General features: G+C 43.3%; 1 protein-coding gene across 1 annotated transcript; it reads right to left on the bottom strand.

The window, feature by feature from the left end:
- Positions 1 to 353: 353 nt before the first annotated feature.
- LOC311248124 (uncharacterized protein) lies at positions 354 to 26,789 on the bottom strand. The gene is made up of 7 exons (XM_084339068.1): positions 26,668 to 26,789; positions 10,441 to 10,527; positions 8,963 to 9,055; positions 7,041 to 7,064; positions 5,323 to 5,397; positions 2,985 to 3,116; positions 354 to 759 (listed from the first exon to the last, which is right to left on the bottom strand). The coding sequence occupies exons 1-7, from the start codon at positions 26,780 to 26,782 to the stop codon at positions 476 to 478; spliced, it is 810 nt and encodes a 269-aa protein (XP_084195194.1). The 5' UTR covers positions 26,783 to 26,789; the 3' UTR covers positions 354 to 475.

Here is a 26,789-nt window from a genome sequence, read left to right as displayed (position 1 = left end):
ATGTGCACACAGATCATTTGATGGCAACATTCATTTTCAAGATATTTTGTTCACAAACAGACAGATGTGGGTGAAAACATAACTTCCTTGGAGGAGGTAATAAAAATCATCTGGATGTGTCAAACCACGTGATAATGTGCAACAGAGAAAGATGTATCAGTACTTGAAATGGAAAGAATTGCTCACATTTGATCAGAAGCCAAGAATTGTTTAAAGAGCCATTTCTTCATAAAAATCCACTTTATTTTGTATTTTTTATAAAGAATCTGCAAATCTATGATATACATGTACATACACAGCCCAGATGGAAGACTGGGCCAACCATATACATAATAAAAAGAAGTGTCCTAATAGAGCTTTTCAAATGTATAAAAGGATGTTCATGAAATTATCTGTAATGTACATATTACATGTTGCAGGACACTGAACAAATGCGAATGTAAACAGAAATAATAGTACTGTTCCATTTTCCTCGTCACACTGTGAACAACAGATGGCCACTGAAGGTATTGTAGTGATTAGAATTGTCATAGATCCATGTATTTGTCCAGAGCTGCACAGACACCTCATCGCCTGCCTCTAGTAGAAGTGAGGCTCCATTCGAAGTGCTAACCCAACCGGTAGGTTGTCTTGCATATGCAGCGACAACATGTTGACCATTCTTAACCAGGTTAGCCCCTGTTCCACGTTCTGCTGATCCATCACCATAGATGAAGAGATTGAACAGGTAGAGACCCTCCACTGGAGCCGTGAAGACGCCTGTTAGAGAAACAAGATCATCAGTGTCCGCTCCTCTAATCCAACTAACAGAAAAATATGAATTGTTATTTACGAAAGCCCTTAACATTACCGGACCCATACTTCCATTATCACGGTGCATGATAAACTAAAAGTAATTTATAGTAAATTAAAGGAGCAATAGGTGCCTGTTGATTTTTGGCAGAATATTTGTAAATCCTTAAAGGGGAACTATTTTACTATTTCTTTCACTATTTGGGCACTTTTACACAATTCCTGTGAGTCTATGGAACACCTCTGTAATATATATATTTTTTTTATTCATTGTTTTGTATTTCTAATCAAGTCCTCAAAAACAGCATTTTTCTACCTCAAGATTTCGAGCTGTTTTGCAGCCGCAGCTGCAGGTGCCACCTAAACCACTGTGCCCCCCTGAACATTAACATGCAGCCTGGGCTCCTAAACCACTGTGCACCGTGCCCCCCTGAACATTAACATGCAGCCTGGGCTCCTAAACCACTGCACCGTGGGGCCCCGCCTGAACATTAACATGCAGCCTGGGCTCCTAAACCACTGCACCGTGGGGCCCCGCCTGAACATTAACATGCAGCCTGGGCTCCTAAACCACTGTGCACCGTGGGGCCCCCCTGAACATTAACATGCAGCCTGGGCTCCTAAACCACTGTGCACCGTGGGGCCCCCCCTGAACATTAACATGCAGCCTGGGCTCCTAAACCACTGTGCACCGTGGGGCCCCCCCTGAACATTAACATGCAGCCTGGGCTCCTAAACCACTGTGCACCGTGGGGCCCCCCCTGAACATTAACATGCAGCCTGGGCTCCTAAACCACTGCACCGTGGGGCCCCGCCTGAACATTAACATGCAGCCTGGGCTCCTAAACCACGGCACCGTGGGGCCCCCCCTGAACATTAACATGCAGCCTGGGCTCCTAAACCACGGCACCGTGGGGCCCCCCCTGAACATTAACATGCAGCCTGGGCTCCTAAACCACGGCACCGTGGGGCCCCGCCTGAACATTAACATGCAGCCTGGGCTCCTAAACCACGGCACCGTGGGGCCCCCCTGAACATTAACATGCAGCCTGGGCTCCTAAACCACTGTGCACCGTGGGGCCCCCCTGAACATTAACATGCAGCAGCGACTATATGACATCACATATAGGCACATTTTCAAACGACTCAGTTCAGTGAGGGTGAATATTGTGAGGAGAATTGGAAGAATGCGCCAATATGAGAATTTTGAGACATAGATCATATTAATATAAGTTCACATAGCTAGGAAACAATGCTAAACACTCAAAAAGGCCATTTATAAGATAGTTCCCCTTTAAACTGAATTCGACAACGCCCTTCTTCCCGATCAGAACGCATCAGGACGCCTCCAAAGCCACGCCCCCCGCTAGGTAGCTACAGCAGGCAGCTGTGTGTCAGCAGCAGCAGCAGCAGGCCTCTGTGTCACACGCACAACAAGCACGCCTGTCACTCAAGGTCTTGATAGACAGCTCGCTCATTCCAATCCTTTGACTTGGTCGTTCATTTGATTGGATCTTGTTGTTTTAGCTCCTGCCCCTTACCAGAATGACAGATCTTTCTCATTTTGGTCTCAAACGTCTTATTTTTGTAGTACTATCCATTACTGTCGAGATAAAATAAGAAATCTAACATGTTGCCAAAAATCAGTGGTCGCCTATTGATCCTTTAAGAGTTGTCGTGTTAATCAGAAACAATAAGCAATGTGTGGAAAGAAACAGATTTGATACAGTTTAATCTTTATCAGGAGGAATGGTTTGTCTTTCTTAGTGAGTATCCCATAATCTCCACAACAGAATTGCTGTAAGGGTCAATGATAGTCCTGTTGGTAAAACTGTCTAACATTTTGCTAAAACGCACAACACAAATGGCAGTTGCTTGCGTGTCTTTGTGGTCGTATCTTACACCTACTATTACAAAGTAATAACTGGCAACATTACAGTATGAACACATGCTGTTGTAATGTTGAATAATCACTCGGTTGGTTTAGTAAACACTCTTTATTCAACATCCAGTATGGGTCGACTTGGAACACCACTGCATGCTTGGCCGGCTACTCCCGGGATGCCCCTGTGCCCCGTCCTGTTGTAGGCGGACTCGTGTCACACAGGTATCCTGCACAGCGCCATCTAGTCCCTGGTGTTACTAGACATAACATTACAGCTGTCACCTGTGTCATCTAGTGTCCATCATACCTGTGGTTTGATCATAAGCGTTGCCAACATTCGTGATGACGTGTCTGTAGACCAGGGTAGTGTGACTGCTGTGAGGCCCTGTGTTTCCATCTTCTGAAGCCAAGAGGGAGGCTGAGAAAGACACCTGTCTGGCTGTGAGACAAAGAGAGCGTCACATATCACTTGCAATTCATGTGTTATAAGACTGCATGTGCACACACACACACACACACACACACACACACACACACACACACACACACACACACACACACACACACACACACACACACACACACACACACACACACACACACACCATTGAAATATCAACACTCTGAAGTTACAAATTAATACACTTTTACATAAAAAAAAGTCAACCAACGAACTCGATTCTTGTACTGGATCTCCTCTCTGGTAAACAAGAATACCCTGAAGACTCTGGCAGGAGCACTCATTCAAGGGTACTACGACTATGCGTGCACCTCATGGTACCAAAGCACCTCAAAGGCGCTAAAAACAAGATTACAAACATCTCAAAACAAACTAGTCAGACTACTGCTTGACCTGACTCCTAGAACCCACCTCACCCCTGCACACTTTGCCAACCTAGGATGGCTTAGAGTAGACGACAGAGTACAGCAACTTGCAATGGGCCTGGTCTACAAGATACACTATACGACTAAGGTACCCATGTACATGTCAAAATACTTCCCAAAGGTCAGTGAATACCACGATCACAACACGAGAGGAAGCTCAACAAATCATGTTAAACCCAGATTTGGCTCAAACAAGGGACTAAACACGTTTAGCAATTATGCCACATCAATGTGGAACGCCCTACCCAAAGCTGTAAAGGAATGTGAATCCCTACCCACATTCAAAACCGCTCTTAAAGAGCACCTACGGGAGGCTGCAATTTGAAACTGGCCACCGTAAATGTCCAAACCCCCCACCCCCTTGCCTGTTAATCTGTAAGCCGTATTTCGCCTAAAGGTATATGCCTAAGTAAATGGAAGATTGCTCCACTTCTGCCAGGTCAATTTGCATGTTCTTGGTATCTAGGAGCATCTAGGGACTGGGGGTATGTATTTCCAGTGTCAGAAATATTGTGTCTGTTACTAGGCTTGATTAAATTGTGATGAAACAAAGGAGAATATAAATTATGATTTATGATTTTTGCATCTTTGATCAACAATTTTTAATTATAAATTCATATTTGACCTTGAACTTGACCTTGACCTTATTATGGCCAAATCATACATCTATGGATAGGGAAAATGCTCCTCTTTCCAATGGCAGGGTTGAATCTGGATTTAGTCATTTCCTTGCGGTTTTTACGATAATTAGCATTTTCCAATACATTTGCATTCCCGATAAATCGTATAAAACATTGGTAAAAATATAAATATCACTTTGACTACTGTTTTTGATAGGGTTATGGTCTTTACTCTTGGCTACAAAACAAATATATTTAAAAACATTGACCTCTTAACATCCAAGTGCCCACATGTGGACGATTCTTTGCCGACATCTAGTGGCTCGGGTGTGCATTTCTTTTAATACAATATATAGATAGAATTAAAGCCCTATTTGTTGCCTGTCGATTGCCCTTTCAGGTGACAAAATCCGTTCAGCGGTTCTCGAGTTACATGCCGATATGTGAGGCATGCCATAAAGTACGCAAAAGTACACATTACCACCCCCGACTCCCGGGGCTCTAGCTCCGTCAATCATTTGGCAATCTCGAAAATCTTTGCACAGGGTTGTAGCCAATGAGTGTGGCTTTCCAATGATATCCCATGATATGATAATTGGGGATCTAATACGGTCTCTATTGATCGATTTATGATAAAGAAAAGAAAAGTCCCCTATAGGGGGACCTTAAGGCTTAACAGGCTAATAGACAATCTCCTCCCCACCGCATGAATATATTCTCTCCCCGCCGTATGTATATTTCTCTCCCACCCACCCACCCCCTCCTAATGTACAGTCCCCTCCCCATCATATGTATATACTCTGTCAGGATCTATGGGTAACAGTACTGTATATTTGAATACCGTTTATGTCACAAATGTATCAGTACTAAATACCTGTATGTCCCTATGCCATAAATGTCATGTATGTTGTGTATGTCATAAATGTTAATATGAATTGAAAATGGGGGACCCTGATGTAAACAAGACAAACGTCTTTCTCTGGTCTGCATCCCCTTAACAATTGTGTGTATTGAGCCGTACTGTATTGTACCCATTCTGCAATCTGTTAAATAAAGTTTTTATTCATTCATTCATTCATTCATTCATTCATTCATTCATTCATTCATTCATTCATTCATTCATTCATTCAAACCCCTTACCTTCATTCTGTCTCTGCAGTGCCCGCACCTCACTCTCTGTGGCATTTGATCTGACGTTGAGGGTTTCAAGAGCAGCTAAAAAAGAAAATTACCATAAAACTTTTTTCTTTTTCTTTACAGCTATAATGGATTAAAACCTGTTATACACAACATACATAACAGTGTATTAATGAGTAGGTCTCTTATAACACATGAATGTGTCTTCATGCAATAAAATGGAGCTGCCCCACCGTGGCTGTGATTTATTCTGGTTATTGATACAAGACACTATGAGTTATCATGCATGTTAATAATGCATTATGAGCAATTATGAATATTCATATAACACTGTATCCATATCCTGAAGCCGAGAGGGAGGCTGAGAAAGAACCCTGTTTGCCTGTGAGACAAAGATAGCATCACATATCACTTGCATTTCATGGGTTATAAGGAGTGTTCATTTAGTCAGCGAAAATCATGACTAAATCCGCTCGTCAACTAAGCTTTTTCCCGTGACCAAAACGAGACAAGACGTCACGTTAATGGAGATCATGTGACACTAATGTGACGAAATAATTCATGCAATGTCGTTGACTAAAAACGACGACACAAAATATAGTTTGCAAAATAAAATCTTGCTAAATGTTTATTCAACATCAACTTGAATTGTATTTGCTACCTGCTAGCTAACAGGAACTCGTTTGCAGACAGGAACGTAACAAACATAATTGTCCATGCGGAACCCTTGTGCCCAACAATCGTTCCGTGGGTGTGTGTCGCCCTAGTTGTGTGGTCTTCTTATTTTCAGTCTTAGGGGCACCACTGTTATGCTGGGGGTGTTGTTTCCCCCCAGGAGATATGGGAGGAAGGACCGAATGTTACGTTGTTGTTGTGAAGCTAGCGTATTAGGTAGGCAGCTGTGTTGTGTATGAGAAGGGAATCATCAACCTGTGAAACCCCATATTGAGCTGGAAATAAAGCACCATACAGAAAAGTAAACTCTCCTCTTTCTTCCCTACATTACTGCATGACGGATCGCTACATTATGTTGATCCACTACAATAGAACACATTAAATAGCTTACATAAGTCTAACCAGCTAGCACTAACATTAGCTTTTTTTGCTCACGCCAATCTATGAGGCTGTAACTGAGTGGCGAGATTAAACGAAAAAGACTAAATCGAGACTAAACAAAGACTAAAATGTTCAGACCTGTAGTTGACTAAAACTGACTAAACGGAAAATAAATGAAGGTGACTAAATATGATGAAAACTAAAAAGAGCATTTGACACATGACTAAGACTAAAACTAAATTAGCTGACGAAATTATCACTGGTTATAAGATTGCATGTGCATTCATACACCTGCGCCACACACACACACACACACACACACACACACACACACACACACACACACACACACACACACACACACACACACACACACACACACACACACACACACACACACACACACACACACACACACACACACACACACACACACACACACACACACACACACACACACACACACACACACACACACACACACACACACACACACACACACACACACACACACACACACACACACACACACACACACACACACACACACACACACACACACACACACACACACACACACACACACACACACACACACCATTGAAATATCAACACTCTGTAGCAGAAGTTACAAATTAACACATTTTTACATAAAAATCCCTTACCTTTCATTTGCGTTTCAAGAGCAGCTGAGAAAGAAAATTAAAAAAAATTATTTTACTTTACAGCTATAATGGATTATAATCCGTTATACACAACATACATAACAGTGTATTAATGAGTAGGTCTCTTATAACACATGAATGTGTCTTCATGCAATAAACTGGAGCCGCCCCACCGTGGCAACACTGCCGAGCGAGCGGTCAGAACCACCAGATCTATGCGGACGACTTCTTCACATCTGCTCCACTGGTAGAGAGGCTCCTGGGTCACAGCTCCACTACGTGGGAACAGCAAGACGGGTGACGATGACCACGATGAAGACAAGCCCTGTGCTTTGTGTGTTGTTATCCTTTTAGTGTTGCTTCTGTATATGTGCTTCTGTACCATATGCCAAACTTACTAATAAAACCATTTTCAATCACTCAGGTCCGCCTGCCGAACTGCACCCTCGAAGATGACATATCACTTGCATTTCATGGGTTATAGGATTGCATGTGCACACACACACACACACACACACACACACACACACACACACACACACACACACACACACACACACACACACACACACACACACACACACACACACACACACACACACACACACACACGTGGGGAACAACCAGGAGATCACTGTGACAATCAATCAATCAATCAATCGAATTGATTTGTACATTTAGACATGACACTTGTCAACCAAAGTGCTTCACAGTAAGTCGCATTGCAAAAAATTAAATAAAAAAAGTGCTCCTTAACCTGTTCCACTCGACAGGGTCGGTACCGACCCCTTTTGACCTTATTAAATTATTATTATATTTTTATGAAGATGGAAAATAATTTGTGATTTTAAAATCAACCGTTTTCAAGTATTATTATCACTACTATGTCACAAATACATGTAGAATGTAAAACGTTAGGTTGGCAATAGTTTAGCAATAGGTTAAAAGTGTATTTATATCATTTTAAGTTTTTTATGTGCACTCGTTTTTTTGACCCGGAACCGGATATGGAAATGTTGAACCATGGGAATTGGAATCTTTTTGTGGCCATTTTGCAGAGGACATCGCTAGCTATCTGCCAGCGTTGGAATTTCTCCAATCTACACTTCCTGTGGTCCACTATGGTGGTTCAAAGTTCAGCGTTCTGAATGAATCATATCAATAATTGTTATGATTCGCGATAATAAGCTACAAAAGGTAACGTTTTTGACAAATATTGAAACGCAGTCAGTTTCTCCACACTATTGTTAACATGTAGGAAGAATTAGATCTGAAATTAGTTTCAATATGGTTACACTGTGGGGGAAATAAAATATTACAGTCGATTACAGTAAATATCAGTATCTGTTATTATGCAAGCCTGGTGATACTATATCCAAATTGAACTCGGCCATTTGAAAGATACTATATGTATATATATATAAATGTGCGAATTGGCTATAATAAGGTAATGTATAAGCATATATTCTATATTCTATAATAATATTTCAAATTGCATTGGTCCGGATGGGAGAATTCAGTACTGTATATACAGAACCTTCAATTTGATCATCTTCCCTTTATTAATTTCCTTAGATCTTTTGTATGTGATCTCAAGAGGGTACTGAATGAGCTCAGTGGCAGTTTTTTAAGTTTGGTCATTATTATCATGGTTTTATTCACTGTCAAAGATGAAAAGAAAAATCATAATTCATATTTTCCTTTGTTTCATCACAATTTAAGCAAGCCTAGTAATAGACACAATATTTCTGACACTGAGAATACATTCATTGAGGTCCATAGATGTTCCTAGATACCAAGAATATGCAAATAGCCCTTGTAGAAGTGGAGCAATATTCCATTTACCTAGGTATACATTTTATGCAGATTTTCACCTGGGGTGGAAGAAAACATATTATAACAATGTATAATGTAAATCTTACCAATCAACTGTACACAAGATGGGTCTCTCTCTCCGGTCAGGTTGTTGTTACGGGTCTGCACCTGGTTGTAACTGGTCAGTACCTGTTGGTGATCTAGTAGTAGAACAGGAGGAGGAGACATGCTAGCATCACAATAAGTAGGGGTGTAACCATCAGTGGCCATTCTAGGATTTTTTAAACAAGTGGGCACAGGGGGGGCAAGAGCTAGTATGGGGGGGCACAACAACAACAAAAATACGGAAGTACAAAAAAAATTATTTGACATGAATTTTATTTTTTATTTTTTTATATAGCTAAGTATGACCGGTAAGTATAAAGGAAGTTGGGTTTATGTAGACCAGTGGTTCTCAACCTTTTTACACCAAGTACCACCTGAGAACGTAGCTGGCTCTCCAAGTACCACCGTATCGACGTTAAAATACAGTCTATTCAGCTGTGCACACAGTTCACGCAGGAGGCAGATGTGTTCCTGTTCACATTATTTAACTGTACAGTATTTCATCCAAACACACACACTCTCTCTCTCTTTCTCCTCTCTCTCCCTCGCTCTCTCCTCTCTCTCTCTCTCACACACACACATACACACTCTCTCACACACACACACACATACACACTCTCTCTCACACACACACACACACACATACATACTCTCTCACACACACACATACACACTCTCACACACACACATACACACTCTCTCACACACACACACACACATACATACTCTCTCACACACACACATACACACTCTCTCACACACACACATACACACTCTCTCACACACACACACACACACATACACACTCTCTCACACACACACACACACACATACACACTCTCTCACACACACACACACACACACACACACACACACATACATACTCTCTCACACACACACACACATACACACTCTCTCACACACACACATACACACTCTCTCTCACACACACACATACACACTCTCTCTCACACACACAGTTACACACACACACACACACACACACAGTAAGTGACACACACACACACACACACACACACACACACACACACACATCAATAATCTTTTGGAGGTAAAAGCAATACTTTTATTCCGCACCTTTCTAAAACCCTGTGGATGTATTCCTTAAAAAAAGTATTATGACTCTACATATTAATATTTTCTATAGCACCTGTAATTACTTTGTGACTCTGTCTGCATCGGGGAACACAGACCAACAAACCCCAGTCAGACACACACAGCTATACAGTAGTGAGCAGTCAGTTTAGAGGTGAACATCAGCCATGGAAAGTAACTAAGTATTTTTACTCAAGTACTGTAGCTACTTAAGTACATTTTCGAGCTACTTGTACTTTATGTGAGTATTTAAATTTGAGGGAACTTTATACTTTTACTCCACTACATTTCAAGGGAAATATTGTACTTTTTACTCCATTACATTTATCTCCATTACATACTGTTAGGACGCCACACTACTCACTGTACGAACGCAGTCCCATGAGAGTTATCAATATGAGGAGGCTCAACACGCCAGCACACATCACAGGCAGCAGAGGGCGCCACTTTCCTGGAGGAGAGTGGGAGGAGAAGGTGCAGAAGGTCTTTATCATCTCTGAAGGGTGTTATCATGGAAAAGTCTAAACATTCTGTGATAATCACTTTCACAGTAACAATAAGGACGACACCAAACAAGCAGTGTATGTAAAACCCAGAGCAGATTGCGATGGATGAAAGCCAGATACGATAAGATCATTCTTTATTGTCTGTTGGTACATACATGTGTTTTGTGTTACACAGACACAGAATACTGTATTACAAAAAAAACATAAGACAACCATGTTACAGCAGAGACAGACATACAGACAGACAGACAAGACATCAGAGAGACAACCATGTTACAGCAGAGACAGACATACAGACAGACAAGACATCAGAGAGACACCCATGTTACAGCAGAGACAGACAGACAGACAAGACATCAGAGAGACAACCATGTTACAGTAGAGACAGACAGACAAGACATCAGAGAGACAACCATGTTACAGTAGAGACAGACAGACAAGACATCAGAGAGACAACCATGTTACAGCAGAGACAGACAGACAGACAAGACATCAGAGAGACAACCATGTTACAGCAGAGACAGACAAGACATCAGAGAGACAACCATGTTACAGCAGAGACAGACAGACAGACAAGACATCAGAGAGACAACCATGTTACAGCAGAGACAGACAGACAGACAAGACATCAGAGAGACAACCATGTTACAGCAGAGACAGACAGACAGACAAGACATCAGAGAGACAACCATGTTACAGCAGAGACAGACATACAGACAAGACATCAGAGAGACAACCATGTTACAGCAGAGACAGACAGACAGACAGACAAGACATCAGAGAGACAACCATGTTACAGCAGAGACAGACAGACAGACAGACAAGACATCAGAGAGACAACCATGTTACACCAGAGACAGACAGACAGACAAGACATCAGAGAGACAACCATGTTACAGCAGAGACAGACAGACAGACAAGACATCAGAGAGACAACCATGTTACAGCAGAGACAGACAGACAGACAAGACATCAGAGAGACAACCATGTTACAGCAGAGACAGACATACAGACAAGACATCAGAGAAACAACCATGTTACAGCAGAGACAGACAGACAGACAGACAAGACATCAGAGAGACAACCATGTTACAGCAGAGACAGACAAGACATCAGAGAGACAACCATGTTACAGCAGAGACAGACATACAGACAAGACATCAGAGAGACAACCATGTTACACCAGAGACAGACATACAGACAAGACATCAGAGAGACAACCATGTTACAGCAGAGACAGACAGACAGACTGTTATGGTTTGTAACCGACCCCAATCGCACAACACAAGACAGGTATGAGAGTAAGCCAAGAACTGGGCATTTATTGAAACACACAGAAAACGGCACTGTCCCTTTAAGGGAGAACACAAATTACAGGGAAACAAGAAAAGGGAAAATAGGCACAGTGCCTTTAAGAGGCGAGCTGGCTAAGGGGAAGGCTAAGGGAAGGGCTAACGGACAGGGCCAGGGCAAGGGAAACAGGGCGGAACAGGAAGGACTAGGAGGACTGGACAGGGAGGACTAGGAGGACTAGGAGGACTGGACAGGGAGGACTAGGAGGACTGGACAGGGAGGACTAGGATGACTAGGAGGACTGGAGGGACTGGACAGGGAGGACTAGGAGGACTAGACGGACTGGACGGGGAGGACTAGGAGGACTAGAATGGGGAAACACAGACAAAGACTGGGATACAAGCATTAGAAGAATGTTGCTGCTCTGCAGCTTCTCCCGGGAAGATTCGTCTGAGGAATCTGACAGTGACGTCAGAGCCGCTCTGCAGAATCCTCTCGGCAGCTCTCCGAGGTGGTAACGGGAACAGAGAGAGAGAGAGAGCGGGTTAGCTCAGAGAACAGTTGGGAACAGAACAGGTGAAGTGACTCGTCCCAAAACAGATAATCCAAGTGACTGAATCTTCGGTGTAAATACACACTGTGAGCAATGTCCCAACAACAATCCAAGTGATTGAATCTTCGGTGCGAATACACACAGTGAGCGATGTCCCAATAATAATCCAAGTGATAATATCTTCGGTGTGAATACACACAGTGAGCGATGTTCAAGCAAATATCATCCCAAAATGAACAGTCCAAAAGCAGGCACAGGGTGAGTGACAGACTGAACAAAAAGCAGGATCTCTTCAGTGTTTACACACACGAAAAACGATAGGGTCAAAAGACTGTCTTGCAAAACTCACCCAGGCGCTGTGCGTAAAGAGAGCAGGATCAAACAGGGCGAGCGCGTCGTTACGGGGGTCTGGATGCGCGTCTGGATGCGCGTCTGGAGTGAAGAGCGCGTCTGGCTCGGAGGTCTGGAAGAGGAACACTGGAATACCTCCCGTAGAGAATTAGAGAGCGCAGTTCAGAGTTTCCCTCCAGGCAAACGGCGACAGGTGGCGAAGGCTTGAGCGCATCTGGCGCGGAGGTCTGGAGTGGAACATTGGAATACCTCCCGTAGAGAATTAGAGAGCGCAGTACAAAATCTCCCTCCAGGCAAACGGCGACAGGTGGCCAAAGCTTGCACCTCGTCTCACGCCGGAGATAACGGCGACAGGATAAAACAGCATACAGACAGAAACAGAAAACTCCCGTAGGAGCCTATAGACAGAGAACCTCCCGAAGGAGCTTGGTGATAGAGATATGATACGGAACGACCCGACCAGGACAGAGGGAAAGAGCGAGGTACTTAAAGCCCACAGGGGTGCTAATTAGAATAGCCATCAGGTGCGTGATGGTAATTGATAATAGAACTAGAAGTGTGTGTTCGGCACGAACCAATCAAACAGATACTGACAGATTGTCCAAGGGTGTGGGCCGCTGAAGAGCAGACGACAGTAAATGAACGTGAGGGTGGGGGCTGGAGAAGTGAGGAGACAGGGAATTAAAGGTCAAGGGAAAGGCGAACCTCACAGTACTCCCCCCTCCACGGGAGCCACCGGGCGACCCAAAAATACAGACAGAGGGGCAGGGGACAAAACAAGGCAAACAAACAAAAAAAAACACTGGGCCATGCCAGCAGGGGAAGCTACACCAAAGTGGGGCTAGCAAAGGGACAGGGTAGCCGAAGGCAAACTAGGGTAGCAGAGGGGTAAGTAGGGTAGCTGAGGGGTAACTAGAGGAGCTGAGGGGTAACTAGAGGAGCTGAGGGGTAACCAGAGGAGCTGAGGGGTAACTAGAGTAGCTGAGGGGTAACCAGGGTAGCTGACAGGGCACTGATAGCTACAGGGCCTATGCTAGCTGTACTGCTACATTAACAAGGGGCTGCGCTAGCTGCCGGAGCTAGGCTGGCAGACAGGGCTGGAACAGGGGCACTGGAGAGGGGAACAGGGAAGGGGCTGTCCCAGCAGTGGGAGCAAACTGACCTTGCTAGCTGAAGGAGCAGTCCTAGCAGTGGGAAAACTGACCTTGCTAGCTGAAAGGGCAGTCCTAGCAGTGGGAGAAAACTGACCTTGCTAGCTGAAAGGGCAGTCCTAGCAGTGGGAAAAAACTGACCTTGCTAGCTGAAAGGGCAGTCCTAGCAGTGGGAAAACTGACCTTGCTAGCTGAAAGGGCAGTCCTAGCAGTGGGAAAACTGACCTTGCTAGCTGAAAGGGCAGTCCTAGCAGTGGGAAAAACTGACCTTGCTAGCTGAAAGGGCAGTCCTAGCAGTGGGAAAAAACTGACCTTGCTAGCTGAAAGGGCAGTCCTAGCAGTGGGAGAAAACTGACCTTGCTAGCTGAAGGGGCAGTCCTAGCAGTGGGAGAATACTGACCTTGCTAGCTGAAAGGGCAGTCCTAGCAGTGGGAAAACTGACCCTGCTAGCTGAAAGGGCAGTCCTAGCAGTGGGAAAACTGACCTTGCTAGCTGAAAGGGCAGTCCTAGCAGTGGGAAAACTACACAAAAAGTGGAGGCCATGCAGAGGGACCGGGTTAGCTGCCTGGGCATGGCTAGCTACAGGGCCTATGCTAGCTGCAAGGGCTGCATTAACATAGAGGCTGTGCTAGCAGCCGGGGCTAAGCTAGCAGACTGGGGCCATGCTGGTAGTAGAGGCCTAACAAGCTGCAGGGGAGCTAACGAGGCTAACAGGGAAGCAAACAGGGGAGTCAACAGGCTAACAGGGGAGCTAACAGGGGAGACTAACAAGCTAAACAGGGGAGCTAACAGGGGAGACTAACAGGGGAACTAGAGAAAAAAAAAAAAAAAGGCAAACTCAACATACACCGTCTGTGCTGGCTGGGGTCGTGACTGGTCGGGTCGTACTGTTATGGTTTGTAACCGACCCCAATCGCACAACACAAGACAGGTATGAGAGTAAGCCAAGAACTGGGCATTTATTGAAACACACAGAAAACGGCACTGTCCCTTTAAGGGAGAACACAAATTACAGGGAAACAAGAAAAGGGAAAATAGGCACAGTGCCTTTAAGAGGCGAGCTGGCTAAGGGGAAGGCTAAGGGAAGGGCTAACGGACAGGGCCAGGGCAAGGGAAACAGGGCGGAACAGGAAGGACTAGGAGGACTGGACAGGGAGGACTAGGAGGACTAGGAGGACTGGACAGGGAGGACTAGGAGGACTGGACAGGGAGGACTAGGATGACTAGGAGGACTGGAGGGACTGGACAGGGAGGACTAGGAGGACTAGACGGACTGGACGGGGAGGACTAGGAGGACTAGAATGGGGAAACACAGACAAAGACTGGGATACAAGCATTAGAAGAATGTTGCTGCTCTGCAGCTTCTCCCGGGAAGATTCGCCTGAGGAATCTGACAGTGACGTCAGAGCCGCTCTGCAGAATCCTCTCGGCAGCTCTCCGAGGTGGTAACGGGAACAGAGAGAGAGAGAGAGCGGGTTAGCTCAGAGAACAGTTGGGAACAGAACAGGTGAAGTGACTCGTCCCAAAACAGATAATCCAAGTGATTGAATCTTCGGTGCGAATACACACAGTGAGCGATGTCCCAATAATAATCCAAGTGATAATATCTTCGGTGTGAATACACACAGTGAGCGATGTTCAAGCAAATATCATCCCAAAATGAACAGTCCAAAAGCAGGCACAGGGTGAGTGACAGACTGAACAAAAAGCAGGATCTCTTCAGTGTTTACACACACGAAAAACGATAGGGTCAAAAGACTGTCTTGCAAAACTCACCCAGGCGCTGTGCGTAAAGAGAGCAGGATCAAACAGGGCGAGCGCGTCGTTACGGGGGTCTGGATGCGCGTCTGGATGCGCGTCTGGAGTGAAGAGCGCGTCTGGCTCGGAGGTCTGGAAGAGGAACACTGGAATACCTCCCGTAGAGAATTAGAGAGCGCAGTTCAGAGTTTCCCTCCAGGCAAACGGCGACAGGTGGCGAAGGCTTGAGCGCATCTGGCGCGGAGGTCTGGAGTGGAACATTGGAATACCTCCCGTAGAGAATTAGAGAGCGCAGTACAAAATCTCCCTCCAGGCAAACGGCGACAGGTGGCCAAAGCTTGCACCTCGTCTCACGCCGGAGATAACGGCGACAGGATAAAACAGCATACAGACAGAAACAGAAAACTCCCGTAGGAGCCTATAGACAGAGAACCTCCCGAAGGAGCTTGGTGATAGAGATATGATACGGAACGACCCGACCAGGACAGAGGGAAAGAGCGAGGTACTTAAAGCCCACAGGGGTGCTAATTAGAATAGCCATCAGGTGCGTGATGGTAATTGATAATAGAACTAGAAGTGTGTGTTCGGCACGAACCAATCAAACAGATACTGACAGATTGTCCAAGGGTGTGGGCCGCTGAAGAGCAGACGACAGTAAATGAACGCGAGGGTGGGGGCTGGAGAAGTGAGGAGACAGGGAATTAAAGGTCAAGGGAAAGGCGAACCTCACAGACAAGACATCAGAGAGACAACCATGTTACAGCAGAGACAGACAGACAGACAGACAGACAGACAGACAGACAGACAAGACATCAGAGAGACAACCATGTTACAGCAGAGACAGACATACAGACAAGACATCAGAGACACAACCATGTTACAGCAGAGACAGACAGACAGACAAGACATCAGAGAGACAACCATGTTACAGCAGAGACAGACATACAGACAAGACATCAGAGAGACAACCATGTTACAGCAGAGACAGACAGACAGACAAGACATCAGAGAGACAACCATGTTACAGCAGAGACAGACAGACAGACAGACAGACAAGACATCAGAGAGACAACCATGTTACAGCAGAGACAGACAGACAGACAAGACATCAGAGAGACAACCATGTTACAGCAGAGACAGACAGACAAGACATCAGAGACACAACCATGTTACAGCAGAGACAGACATACTGTGCTTCTCAGAAACTAAGCTTGACGATTCTGTAAAAGATCCAGAGATAGAGATTGAGAACTACTCAATAATCAGGAATGATAGGAACATGGCATGGAGGTTGCGTCTGTATGTACATACACAAAGACACCAAATTCATCAACAGAAATTACCTGAATCATGAATCAATTGAAACTGTATGGGTGGAAATCCTATTCGAAAGGGCGAAATCCTCTACAGACCGCCAGATCATAGTGGCTTTTATGACACACTTGACGGGTGTTTAGCTGGAGTTGAGGATGTAGACAAAATTCTTATTGGAGACTGGAACACGGATATGCAACGAAAATATGCACCCGTCTTCAAGTCATTCAGTAGGTTTTGTGATCTGCACGGCCTCAGCCAGCTAATCACCCAACCCACACGTGTATGTGAATCAACTCAGACTACCATTGACCTCATTCTGACCTTCGACAATCCAAGATCTCCAATAAAGGGGTTATAGCATGCGGGTTAAGTGATCATTATATGATATTCTGTACCCGCAAAAAGCTAAAACAAAAGGCTGGCTGCCACAAAACAGTCACATCTAGAGACCTCAAAACCTACTCTAGCGAGGCCTTTAACCTTGAACTGGAGGGTCTGGACTGGTCAGATGAACTCAATGGTACACTGGCTGAAGAAACATGGCTTGGTTTCAAAACCAAATTTTCAACAATACTAAACGACATGGCCCCCCTAAGAACCACCAGGGTTAAAAATCGCGCTGAGCCGTGGATGCACACTGAAATACTGACCGCTATGAAAACCAGAGACAAAAAATGCTCTGAGTTTCGTAAAAGTCAGTCAAAGCTTACCAAAAGCACGAGCAGTGAACTCCAAGCCCACGTGACTGAACTCAAACTGGAAAAAAACAGACTAAGAAATGACGTAAACTCCATGATCAAAACTGCAAAAAAGAATGTCATCAATGACAAAACTGAGGAAAACAAAAACAAACCACGTGAACTTTGGAAATTACTCAATAATCAACTAGGCTGCAGTAAAAAACTTAAAACCAGATTCTCAAACATAAACATAAAAACGGACAACACGCTCATCACAGACAAGCTGGATGTAGCCAATTACTTGAACATTTTCTTCACAAACATAGCCACAACACTGGTAAACAAACGACCCTCCCACTCAGGGCTTTATGGGGTAGAACACATAGTAGCTTACTACAAAAACCTAGGGGTCCGTAAGGACGACTTCAAACTTGAAATGGTAACAACAGATGAAGTACTCAAAAAACTGAGCGCCCTCCAACCTAACAAGGCCACTGGCCATGACAACATCCCCTCCAAATTCCTCAGAGACTCAGCAGCCGCCATCACCCCAGTCATCACACACATAATAAACCTCTCCATAAAACAGGGACACGTCCCCAAGGACTTCAAAATTGCGAGGGTGACCCCTCTGCACAAAAGAGGCAGTCAATTAGACCCAGGCAACTACCGCCCTGATTTTATTCTCACCTCCATCTCGAAAGTCATGGAAAAAATTGTCTAAGAACAGGTCGAAAAGTACCTAGCAGAAAAAAATCTAATCTACGAATTCCAATCTGGCTTCAGAACATCCCACTCCACTGACACATGCCTTCTCTATTTGAACGACCACATCAAACAAGAGGTGGACGCGGGCAAATACTGCGGCATGGTCATGCTGGACCTACAAAAGGCCTTCGACACTGTCAATCACTCCATTCTGATTGACAAGCTAAAAGCAATTGGTTTTGATAGTCTATCAGTGAGCTGGATGCAATACTACCTTGAGGGGAGGGAACAGATGGTGGAGGTAAACGGTACCCTACCCCCCCCCCCCCTCACAGTGAGCTGTGGTGTTCCACAAGGAAGCATACTAGGACCGCTACTGTTCCTAATTTATGCAAATGACATGTCGTCAGCTTGTGACTGCAACTTGTTCCTGTTTGCGGACGACTCAGCCCTGCTGGTCTCTGACAAGAACAAGTTACAGGTTACGGAGTGATAGTAATTCGGTTGTGGGCGGGTCCTGGGACCAAGAGCGTGGGTTTATGAAAAATAACGACCAAGGTACCCATGTACATGTCAAAATACTTCCCAAAGGTCAGTGAATACCACGATCACAACACCAGAGGGAGCTCCACAAATCATGTTAAACCCAGATTCGGCTCAAACAAGGGACTAAACACGTTTCGCAATTATGCCACATCAATGTGGAACGCCCTACCCACAGCTGTAAAGGAATGTGAATCCCTACCCACTTTCAAAACCACTCTCAAGGAACACCTACAGGAGACTGCAATTCGAAACTGGCCCCTGTAAATGTCCTAACCCAACCCCCTCCAATGTACAGTAATTTACCTAGTATGGTGTTGTCAATATTCCAATGTACAGTTTTGCTTGTTTGTACAGTGTTTCCCCCCTCCCCCCCCCCCCCCCCCCCCCCCCAACCCCCTCCAATGTAAATTACCTAGTATGGTTGTCAATATCCCAATGTACAGTTTTGCTTGTACAGTTGTACAGTGTTCCCCCCCCCAACCCCTCCCTACCAGGGGTGCAGTGCTGGGCATACGCAGTCAAACGACGTTTGGGCTTCGTCACTGAGGCAGAAGTACGCGCATCCTATTATTATGCAAAGTCTAGGTGATAAGTGCCGGCCGGGATATACGGCGCGACGACACAAAAATGACTCGTCGCGCCGTATCGGCCGCCACTTATCACCTAGACCAGGGCTATTCAACTAAATTGTTCAGGGGGCCACATTGTCAGAAACCCAAGGGGCCAGGGGCCGGACTGCCACGGCGCCTCCCCGTGCTATGAATATATGTACACTTGACACAACACGCAACCACATTTTCACAACTTTTATTTAAAGGGGAACTATTTTTTTTTTTTTTTACTTTATTTTTTAGTGTTTATCGCTTTTCTGGTCAAGTATGACCGACAGAAACAGGTTGAAACGGGATGTAGAGCAGGGGAAGACATTCTGAGAAATGACGGCGGGTCCGGGAATCGAACACGTGTCCCCCAGATCCGTGACGAGCACGGTTTTCCCCGACGCAGAAATAGCGCCGAGATATGCGGTGAGCTACTGGAGCTCCCCAAAGGGGAACTATTTTACTATTTCTTTCACTATTTGGGCACTTTTACACAATTCCTGTGGGTTTATGGAACACCTCTGTAATTATTTTTTTTTTAATTCATTGTTTTGTATTTCTAATCAAGTACTCAAAAACAGCATTTTTCTACCTCAAGATCTTAAGCCGTTTTGAGCCTGGGCTCCAACCACAGTGGGCACTGTGTGGAAACTCAGCTGATTATCATGCAGCGGTGTCTCTCTGACATCACAAATCAGCACATTTTCAGATGACTCAGTTCAGTGAGGGTGAATATTGTGAGAGGAGAATTGGAAGAATGCGCCAATATGAGAATTAGAGACATAGATCATATTAATATAAGTCCACATAGCTAGGAAACAATGCTAAACACTGAAAAAGGCCATTTATAAGATAGTTCCCCTTTAACTACATTGCAAAAGTAGTATACTTTTCAAAAAAAGTGCTTCATTTATGTGCCACATCTGCAACATCTCCTGCAAAAAGTGCTTCATTTATGACTGTGCAACAACTGCAACATCTCCTCTTCAACATTTCAATATAAAAATAAAATAAAAAACAAACAAGTGCATGATGTGCATCTGAACATTCTAACATCAACACTTGAACAAAAAACATATTTATAGTGCAGCTGAGCTTATGAAAAAGTGCTTCATGTCTGTGCAACAACAGCAAATCACAGCATCTTATTAGCACTTATTGTCGACTCTTAACTCTCAAACATCAGGGGGGTGGGGGGCAGACAGGCCTAGCCTACATACACACATCTAATGAGAGCGATTGCACTTCTTTGACTGGGCAATGGCAGAGAAAGAGGGTTCATAGGAAGTGAGGGCTACCCGCAAACAGTGATGCAAATGCTCATTTGTCAAGGAGGCACGTTGCTTGTTTTAATGGCATTCATGTGAGAGAAACTGGATTCACAGGTGTATGTTGAGCCAAACATTGTTAGCACAGATATTGCCAGCGTTTTTATTTTGGGGAATGTCTTGACATGAATACACTTTATCCAAAATGTTGTGGTGGATTCATTCTCAAGTGCCTGCTTCAGAGCAGATGATGCTTGCATGTCAATTATTTCAAGTTGCAGGAGACCTTCATCAATGTGAAGTGATGCAAGGAACTCTTGTCCTTTTGTGGAAATAGCAGCTACATTGGCAAATGGGTTGCTCACAAAATGCATCAATTCTCTGGACATGTCAAATTCATCAAATCGACTTGCAAAGTTTTCCCTCAATTTATCAATGAAATCTGTCATTAATTGAGTGACTTTTGGCTCAATTGTGCGTGTTAACGTTGACATGAAAAGAAAAAAGTAAAAAAAAAAAATAATAATAATAATATTAAAATAAAATATTTATTTTTTTATTTTTTTTTATTTTTTTTTATTATCATGTATTCTTTGGCGGGCCGGTCAGAATCATCCCGCGGGCCGGATCTGGCCCGCGGGCCGCCAGTTGAATAGCCCTGACCTAGACTGTGTGTGTGTGTGTGTGTGTGTGTGTGTGTGTGTGTGTGTGTGTGTGTGTGTGTGTGTGTGTGTGTGTGTGTGTGTGTGTGTGTGTGTGTGTGTGTGCGTGCGTGTGTGTGTGCGTGTGCGTGTGCGTGGAGTGTTGGGCGTGTGTTATGTGACAAAAGACCGCCCGTCTCGTCCCCAGCTCCGACTCATGAAAGAGGAGAGATACATGTGTGCACGTGCACGTGGCGTTTGGCCTTGGCCCATTTTACGACTGCACCACTGCTCCCTACCCAAACCCCCCCCCACACAACCCCACCCAACCTCCTCCAATGTACAGTTTCTACGTCAAATGTATATACTCCCTTTTCTGGACTATTTTTGTATCACAAACAGTACTGTATTTGCAAATCTGGTATGTCATAAATGTATAGATGTAGCAGTACTGTCTATCTGTATGTCATGTATGTCATATATGTTGTTATGATGAATTGAAAATGGGGGACCCTGATGTAAACAAGACGAAAGTCTTTCTCTGGTCTGCATTCCCTGTGTATTGAGCTGTACTGTATTGTACCCATTCTGCAATCTGTTAATAAAGTTTTCAATCAATCAATCAATCAATCAATATTGTCTGTTGGTACATACATGTGTTTTGTGTTACACAGACACAGAATACTGTATTACAAAAAAAACATAAGACCACCATGTTACAGCAGAGACAGACAGTGACTTGATGTGCAGCCGCCACACACACAGGGACGCTTTGGCCAATGCGTTGTTTAATGCCTGCAGTGACTTCATTCAGCACAACGATTGATTGATTGATTGAAAACTTTATTAACAGATTGCAGAATGGGTACAGTACAGTACAGCTCAATACATACAATTGTTAAGGGGATGCAGACCAGAGAAAGACTTTCGTCTTGTTTACATCAGGGTCCCCCATTTTCAATTCATCATAACATATATGACATACATGACATACAGATAGACAGTACTACTGCTACATCTATACATTTATGACATACCAGATTTGCAATTACAGTACTGTTTGTGATACAAAAAGAGACGGAGGAACTTCATTGGGAAGTAAAACGGGGTGAGTGTTGACATTTTTTACGCTTTCTGATGATACTGGCTGGTTAAGTAGTAATGCATTGCATATATTTTTTTTTATTTGGATTATGCTTGACCGCCGTGTCAAATTTCTTGGCATATTAGGCACTGGTTTGGCGCTGTGAGGATGCACGCACACTTTTATATGTTTCTACTAACTGCCTGCTGGCGAAACTAGGCTAACTAGCTACATTTATCTCACGGAGATACTGTAAGACTGGGGACGAGGTTACTAGGTACAGTACCTGCAGATCAGACTACTGCTGTACAGGGGCGTTTTTAGGGTTAGAAAACATTGGGGGCTTCAGCCCAGGGGGGTGGAGTTTTTTTTTCTTTTTTTTTTTAACACAGTAATACGCAATTTTAGAGTAATAAGAGATGGATACTGAAGAACTAGAATCATTAGAGGTTCTCAAAGTGAGGTCCATGTCCATGAGAGGGATCTGGGCAGTCCCCATAGAAAATTCAAAGTTAACAGGACCAAATCATCAGTTTCTTATTTATTTATTTAACCTTTATGCAGATAAAACATTGATCTGGTCCAAGAGGCCCCAACAGGAGTACAAATATACATATATACACATATATATATACATATACTGTACATACATACACACATATACACCAATAACAAAATAAAAACAGTTAAGAATCATACACATAAGCAAATAAACAAACAAACAAACATATGCACAGCCTATGTACAAAAGAAATAAACAGTTCATCTCTAGTCTTTACAGTTTTCTTCAATTGCATAAACACTCAAATCAAAAGTATTACACAATTATCAAAACATTACACTCAAGGAGCAAAACATAGGCCCAGATTTGCACCTCTATAAGCACAATGTCAGCCTCACACTTTTTGCAAAACAATACACAGAGCAAAAAAGTATCTTGCCAGATCCAGCTAGGCAAAGAGATAATGTCTAGTATTTTCTGTACTCTATTTAAATTTTTTCAAAATTGTTTTTGTTTTACTGTAATTTTAACCTGTAGGCCTACTGGATACAGTATTTTATGTTTGTCTGATATTTGCTGAGCTTACAGTGTTATGCACATAGTAGCATGAAAACTGGGACATGTTTTGTTGTGATTCTCCATGTTGAAATGTTGACTGATTTGGTTATATGGAGAGAAAATTTATATTTTCATCAGTCTGCATCATTGATTTGGGTATATGGAGAGAAAATGTTTTTTTTCAGCAGTCTGCATCATTGATTTGGGTATATGTAGATAAATAAATTATATTTTCATCAGTCTACAGCATTGGTCTTGTGTAGTGTTTGGTGAATTTATTGTATATTTGCACATTCTCTGCGTACTTCACTTACAGTACTCTAATCACTGAGAAGTAGAATAGCTAAATGTGTTTTAGGTTAAGCACAGCAGTGTGAGTAACTGGTTCAAACAGAATTAAGTCATATAAAACGTGTGTTTCATATAGTAACAAAATGTAGTTTTTTTTAAATTAGTGTATGGTTTTGACAAGTGTTTAATTTAGCAAAGGATCTGAGGTGTTCTGATAATTGTGTGTGGTTGTGCTAATTGTGTGTTTTGAAACACCGGGCCCCCGTTTTAAAAATCATGCTTAAGCAATCGAAAAAAAAAAGTCTCATAAAAAAGATATTAGATTTTTGGGTATTTTCCTGCCTTTGGTCCGCTTTGCATTCACATCTCAAATGCAGGGTTCACTTGCAAGAGTGAATGAGCTTTCACACCACCCCAAACCAACCGGACTATCCGAGGAAATGAACCAGGGTTCGATTAAAGCTTATTATAGTTTATCACAGTATCATGAGCATGTCTTTGTCAGTGGACACTGGACATGGGTATGGAGGCTCCAGGTGCTGCTGCGTTAAAGTGCACATCTTCAATACCTATCTGTACTATTTAAAAGCACAGTGCAGGACACACTCAAAGGTTATCGCACCTCAGAGATGGCAGTGGACATGTATGACAGGACAAAGGCCATATGTAATGGCATCTTGTGGCACAAGCTCAGACCTCAGCTCAGGAGATCAGCTGAGACAGAGACTGTTCTATCCAGAGCTTGAGAGCAGGTTCTCATGAGTTGGATAACAACTTATGAGAGGCATACACAGGCATGTTATCCAGCCTCAGACCAGTTTCTCTCAGTGGAATTGCTGCAACCCCTCGCCACACATTACAATATCCAACTATTGCCAGAGGAGATCACAGTTGCAAAGTGTTTCCTGGTCAGGACAGGCAGAGATGCAGTCCCTACTATCCAAAGTGTCTTTTCCCTCCTGGATGATAATAATAATAATAATAATAATAATAATAATAATAATAATAATAATAATAATAATAATAATAATAATAATAATAATAATAATAATAATAATAATAATAATAATAATAATAATAATAATAATAATAATAATAATAATAATAATAATAATAATAATAATAATAATAATAATAATAATAATAATAATAATAATAATAATAATGCATTTGATTTATAATGCGCCTTTCAGGATACAAAAAAAAAAGTCCACAAATCGGTGAATGAAAAAATTATAGGATCAAATGAAAACTACTTACTAAAAATGGATTAAAAGTACTTAAAACCAAAAAAAAATACCAAACACTAACAAACATTCAGCACAGACAATGGGGATGCTGACATCTTAAAAAAAAGTAAAAAAAAAAAGTAAAAAAAAAAAGTAAAAAAAAAAAAAAATGTAAACAATTTTTTTTTTTTTTTTTTTTAAGGTCCGGGGCTAGGAGAAAAACATCCGGGGCTAAAGCCCCGGAAGCCCAGGGCTAACGACGCCACTGCTGCTGTAGATGCGCGGTCAACGCTCGCTCTGACTCCGTCCAGCTGAAAGAGACGACACGCATTCAGTGAAGACCCGCCCTACTCTGCTCTGATTCGCAGACTGTGGGGGGTTGGGGGGGGGGGGGGGCACGCTGACGGGACGCTGAATGTGATTGGACCAGAGTAGCCAGACTGACACACAGACAGCGGAGCACCGCCTCCAGAGGAGACAGCGGAGAAGCTGGAGGCTCTGCCAGGCGCGTTCACACGTGTGTTTCTCTGGCTTACTGCTGCGCATTCAAGCCACGCAATAACAACAAAGCGCAACATTAAAATAAGGACAGCATTAAGTTGCAATAAATCCACTCGAACGAAATTCGTTCGCTCATCAAATTTGTGACATTCTAAATGTGTTTTAATGTTGTTTAATAATGACAATACACAGTTCCTTCCCTCCCAACCAACGTTATTCACACCACCGTGCCGCCACAGCCGCACAGCCTGTGTTAGGGATGGGGACCGAATCCGGTACTTTTAAGGGTATGACCGAATCACGTCGGTACTACCGAGTGAGATCCACTGGTGCCACATTTCGGTACTGCACAAAAAACAAAAATAATAATAATTGACACTTTACAATGCTAGATGCAGACAACACTCGCTGCACTATTATATATATTATATATATATATTCAAATTGTTCTAAATAAATAATAATGATAATAAATTATTTGAATTTTGGACACATCTTTTACAACTGAGGTAGGCAAATAAATTTTTTAGAGATTAATTAAAGTACAGAAAAAAGGTACCGTTGGGTACCGGTATCGATTGACAGGTACCGCCGGTACTGGTACCGGTATCAGTTCAAATGTGAACGGGACCCAACCCTAGCCTGTGTATATTACACTGTCCCGTGTAGGTAGCGACCACATTTCTATCCTGCTTGTTAAGTAGTAGGCTTATTGAATGTGGGGCAAATTATATTTTTTTTTAATCTTTTCAGTGTCCACTCTGGGGATCTCAAGCACCTATGTGAGGGTAGCGGTTCGTATTGTGTGTAATAACTTCAAGTTTCAAGTTTTGTTTTATTAGTTGCATATAATGTACATTACAGTGAAATGCTTGCTTCTGTATGAGCCCCCTGAGATGTGCTTCATGCAGTAAAAAGTGAAAAGAATAAAGGCCAAACAAAAGATACAATATAAACTAAAGTACAAACTAATGTACAAAATGCCACCAAAATGCAAAATACAAAATGAGGTAGATATGTGAAGGATCTTCTAAAGCGAGCGGTTGTTTCTCTACCTGACGACTGCTGGTCAGGACGCTCTTCCTCAGCACAGTTCCTCTGCCTGTCTCTGCCGGGGGGGCCTGGCTCAGCGTTCTCGTATTCCTCCATCTCGATGCTTCTCCCAAACATGTCACAC

This window comes from Notolepis coatsorum (genome assembly GCF_963971535.1).
Source record: "Notolepis coatsorum genome assembly, contig: SCAFFOLD_311, whole genome shotgun sequence".
In the NCBI taxonomy this organism is placed as follows: Eukaryota; Metazoa; Chordata; class Actinopteri; order Aulopiformes; family Paralepididae; genus Notolepis; species Notolepis coatsorum.
Note: the sequence above shows the minus strand (reverse complement) of the source record. Positions and strands in the feature narration are given on the sequence as shown.

Coding starts and splice junctions, on each gene's coding strand:
- LOC311248124 (XM_084339068.1), bottom strand. CDS start 26,782: ATGTTTGGGAGAAGCATCGAGATGGAGGAATACGAGAACGCTGAGCCA. Junction 10,528..26,667: donor TCCTGACCAGCAGTCGTCAG/GTAGAGAAACAA, acceptor ACTCTCCTCCAG/GAAAGTGGCGCCCTCTGCTG. Junction 9,056..10,440: donor CATGGGACTGCGTTCGTACA/GTGAGTAGTGTG, acceptor TTCTACTACTAG/ATCACCAACAGGTACTGACC.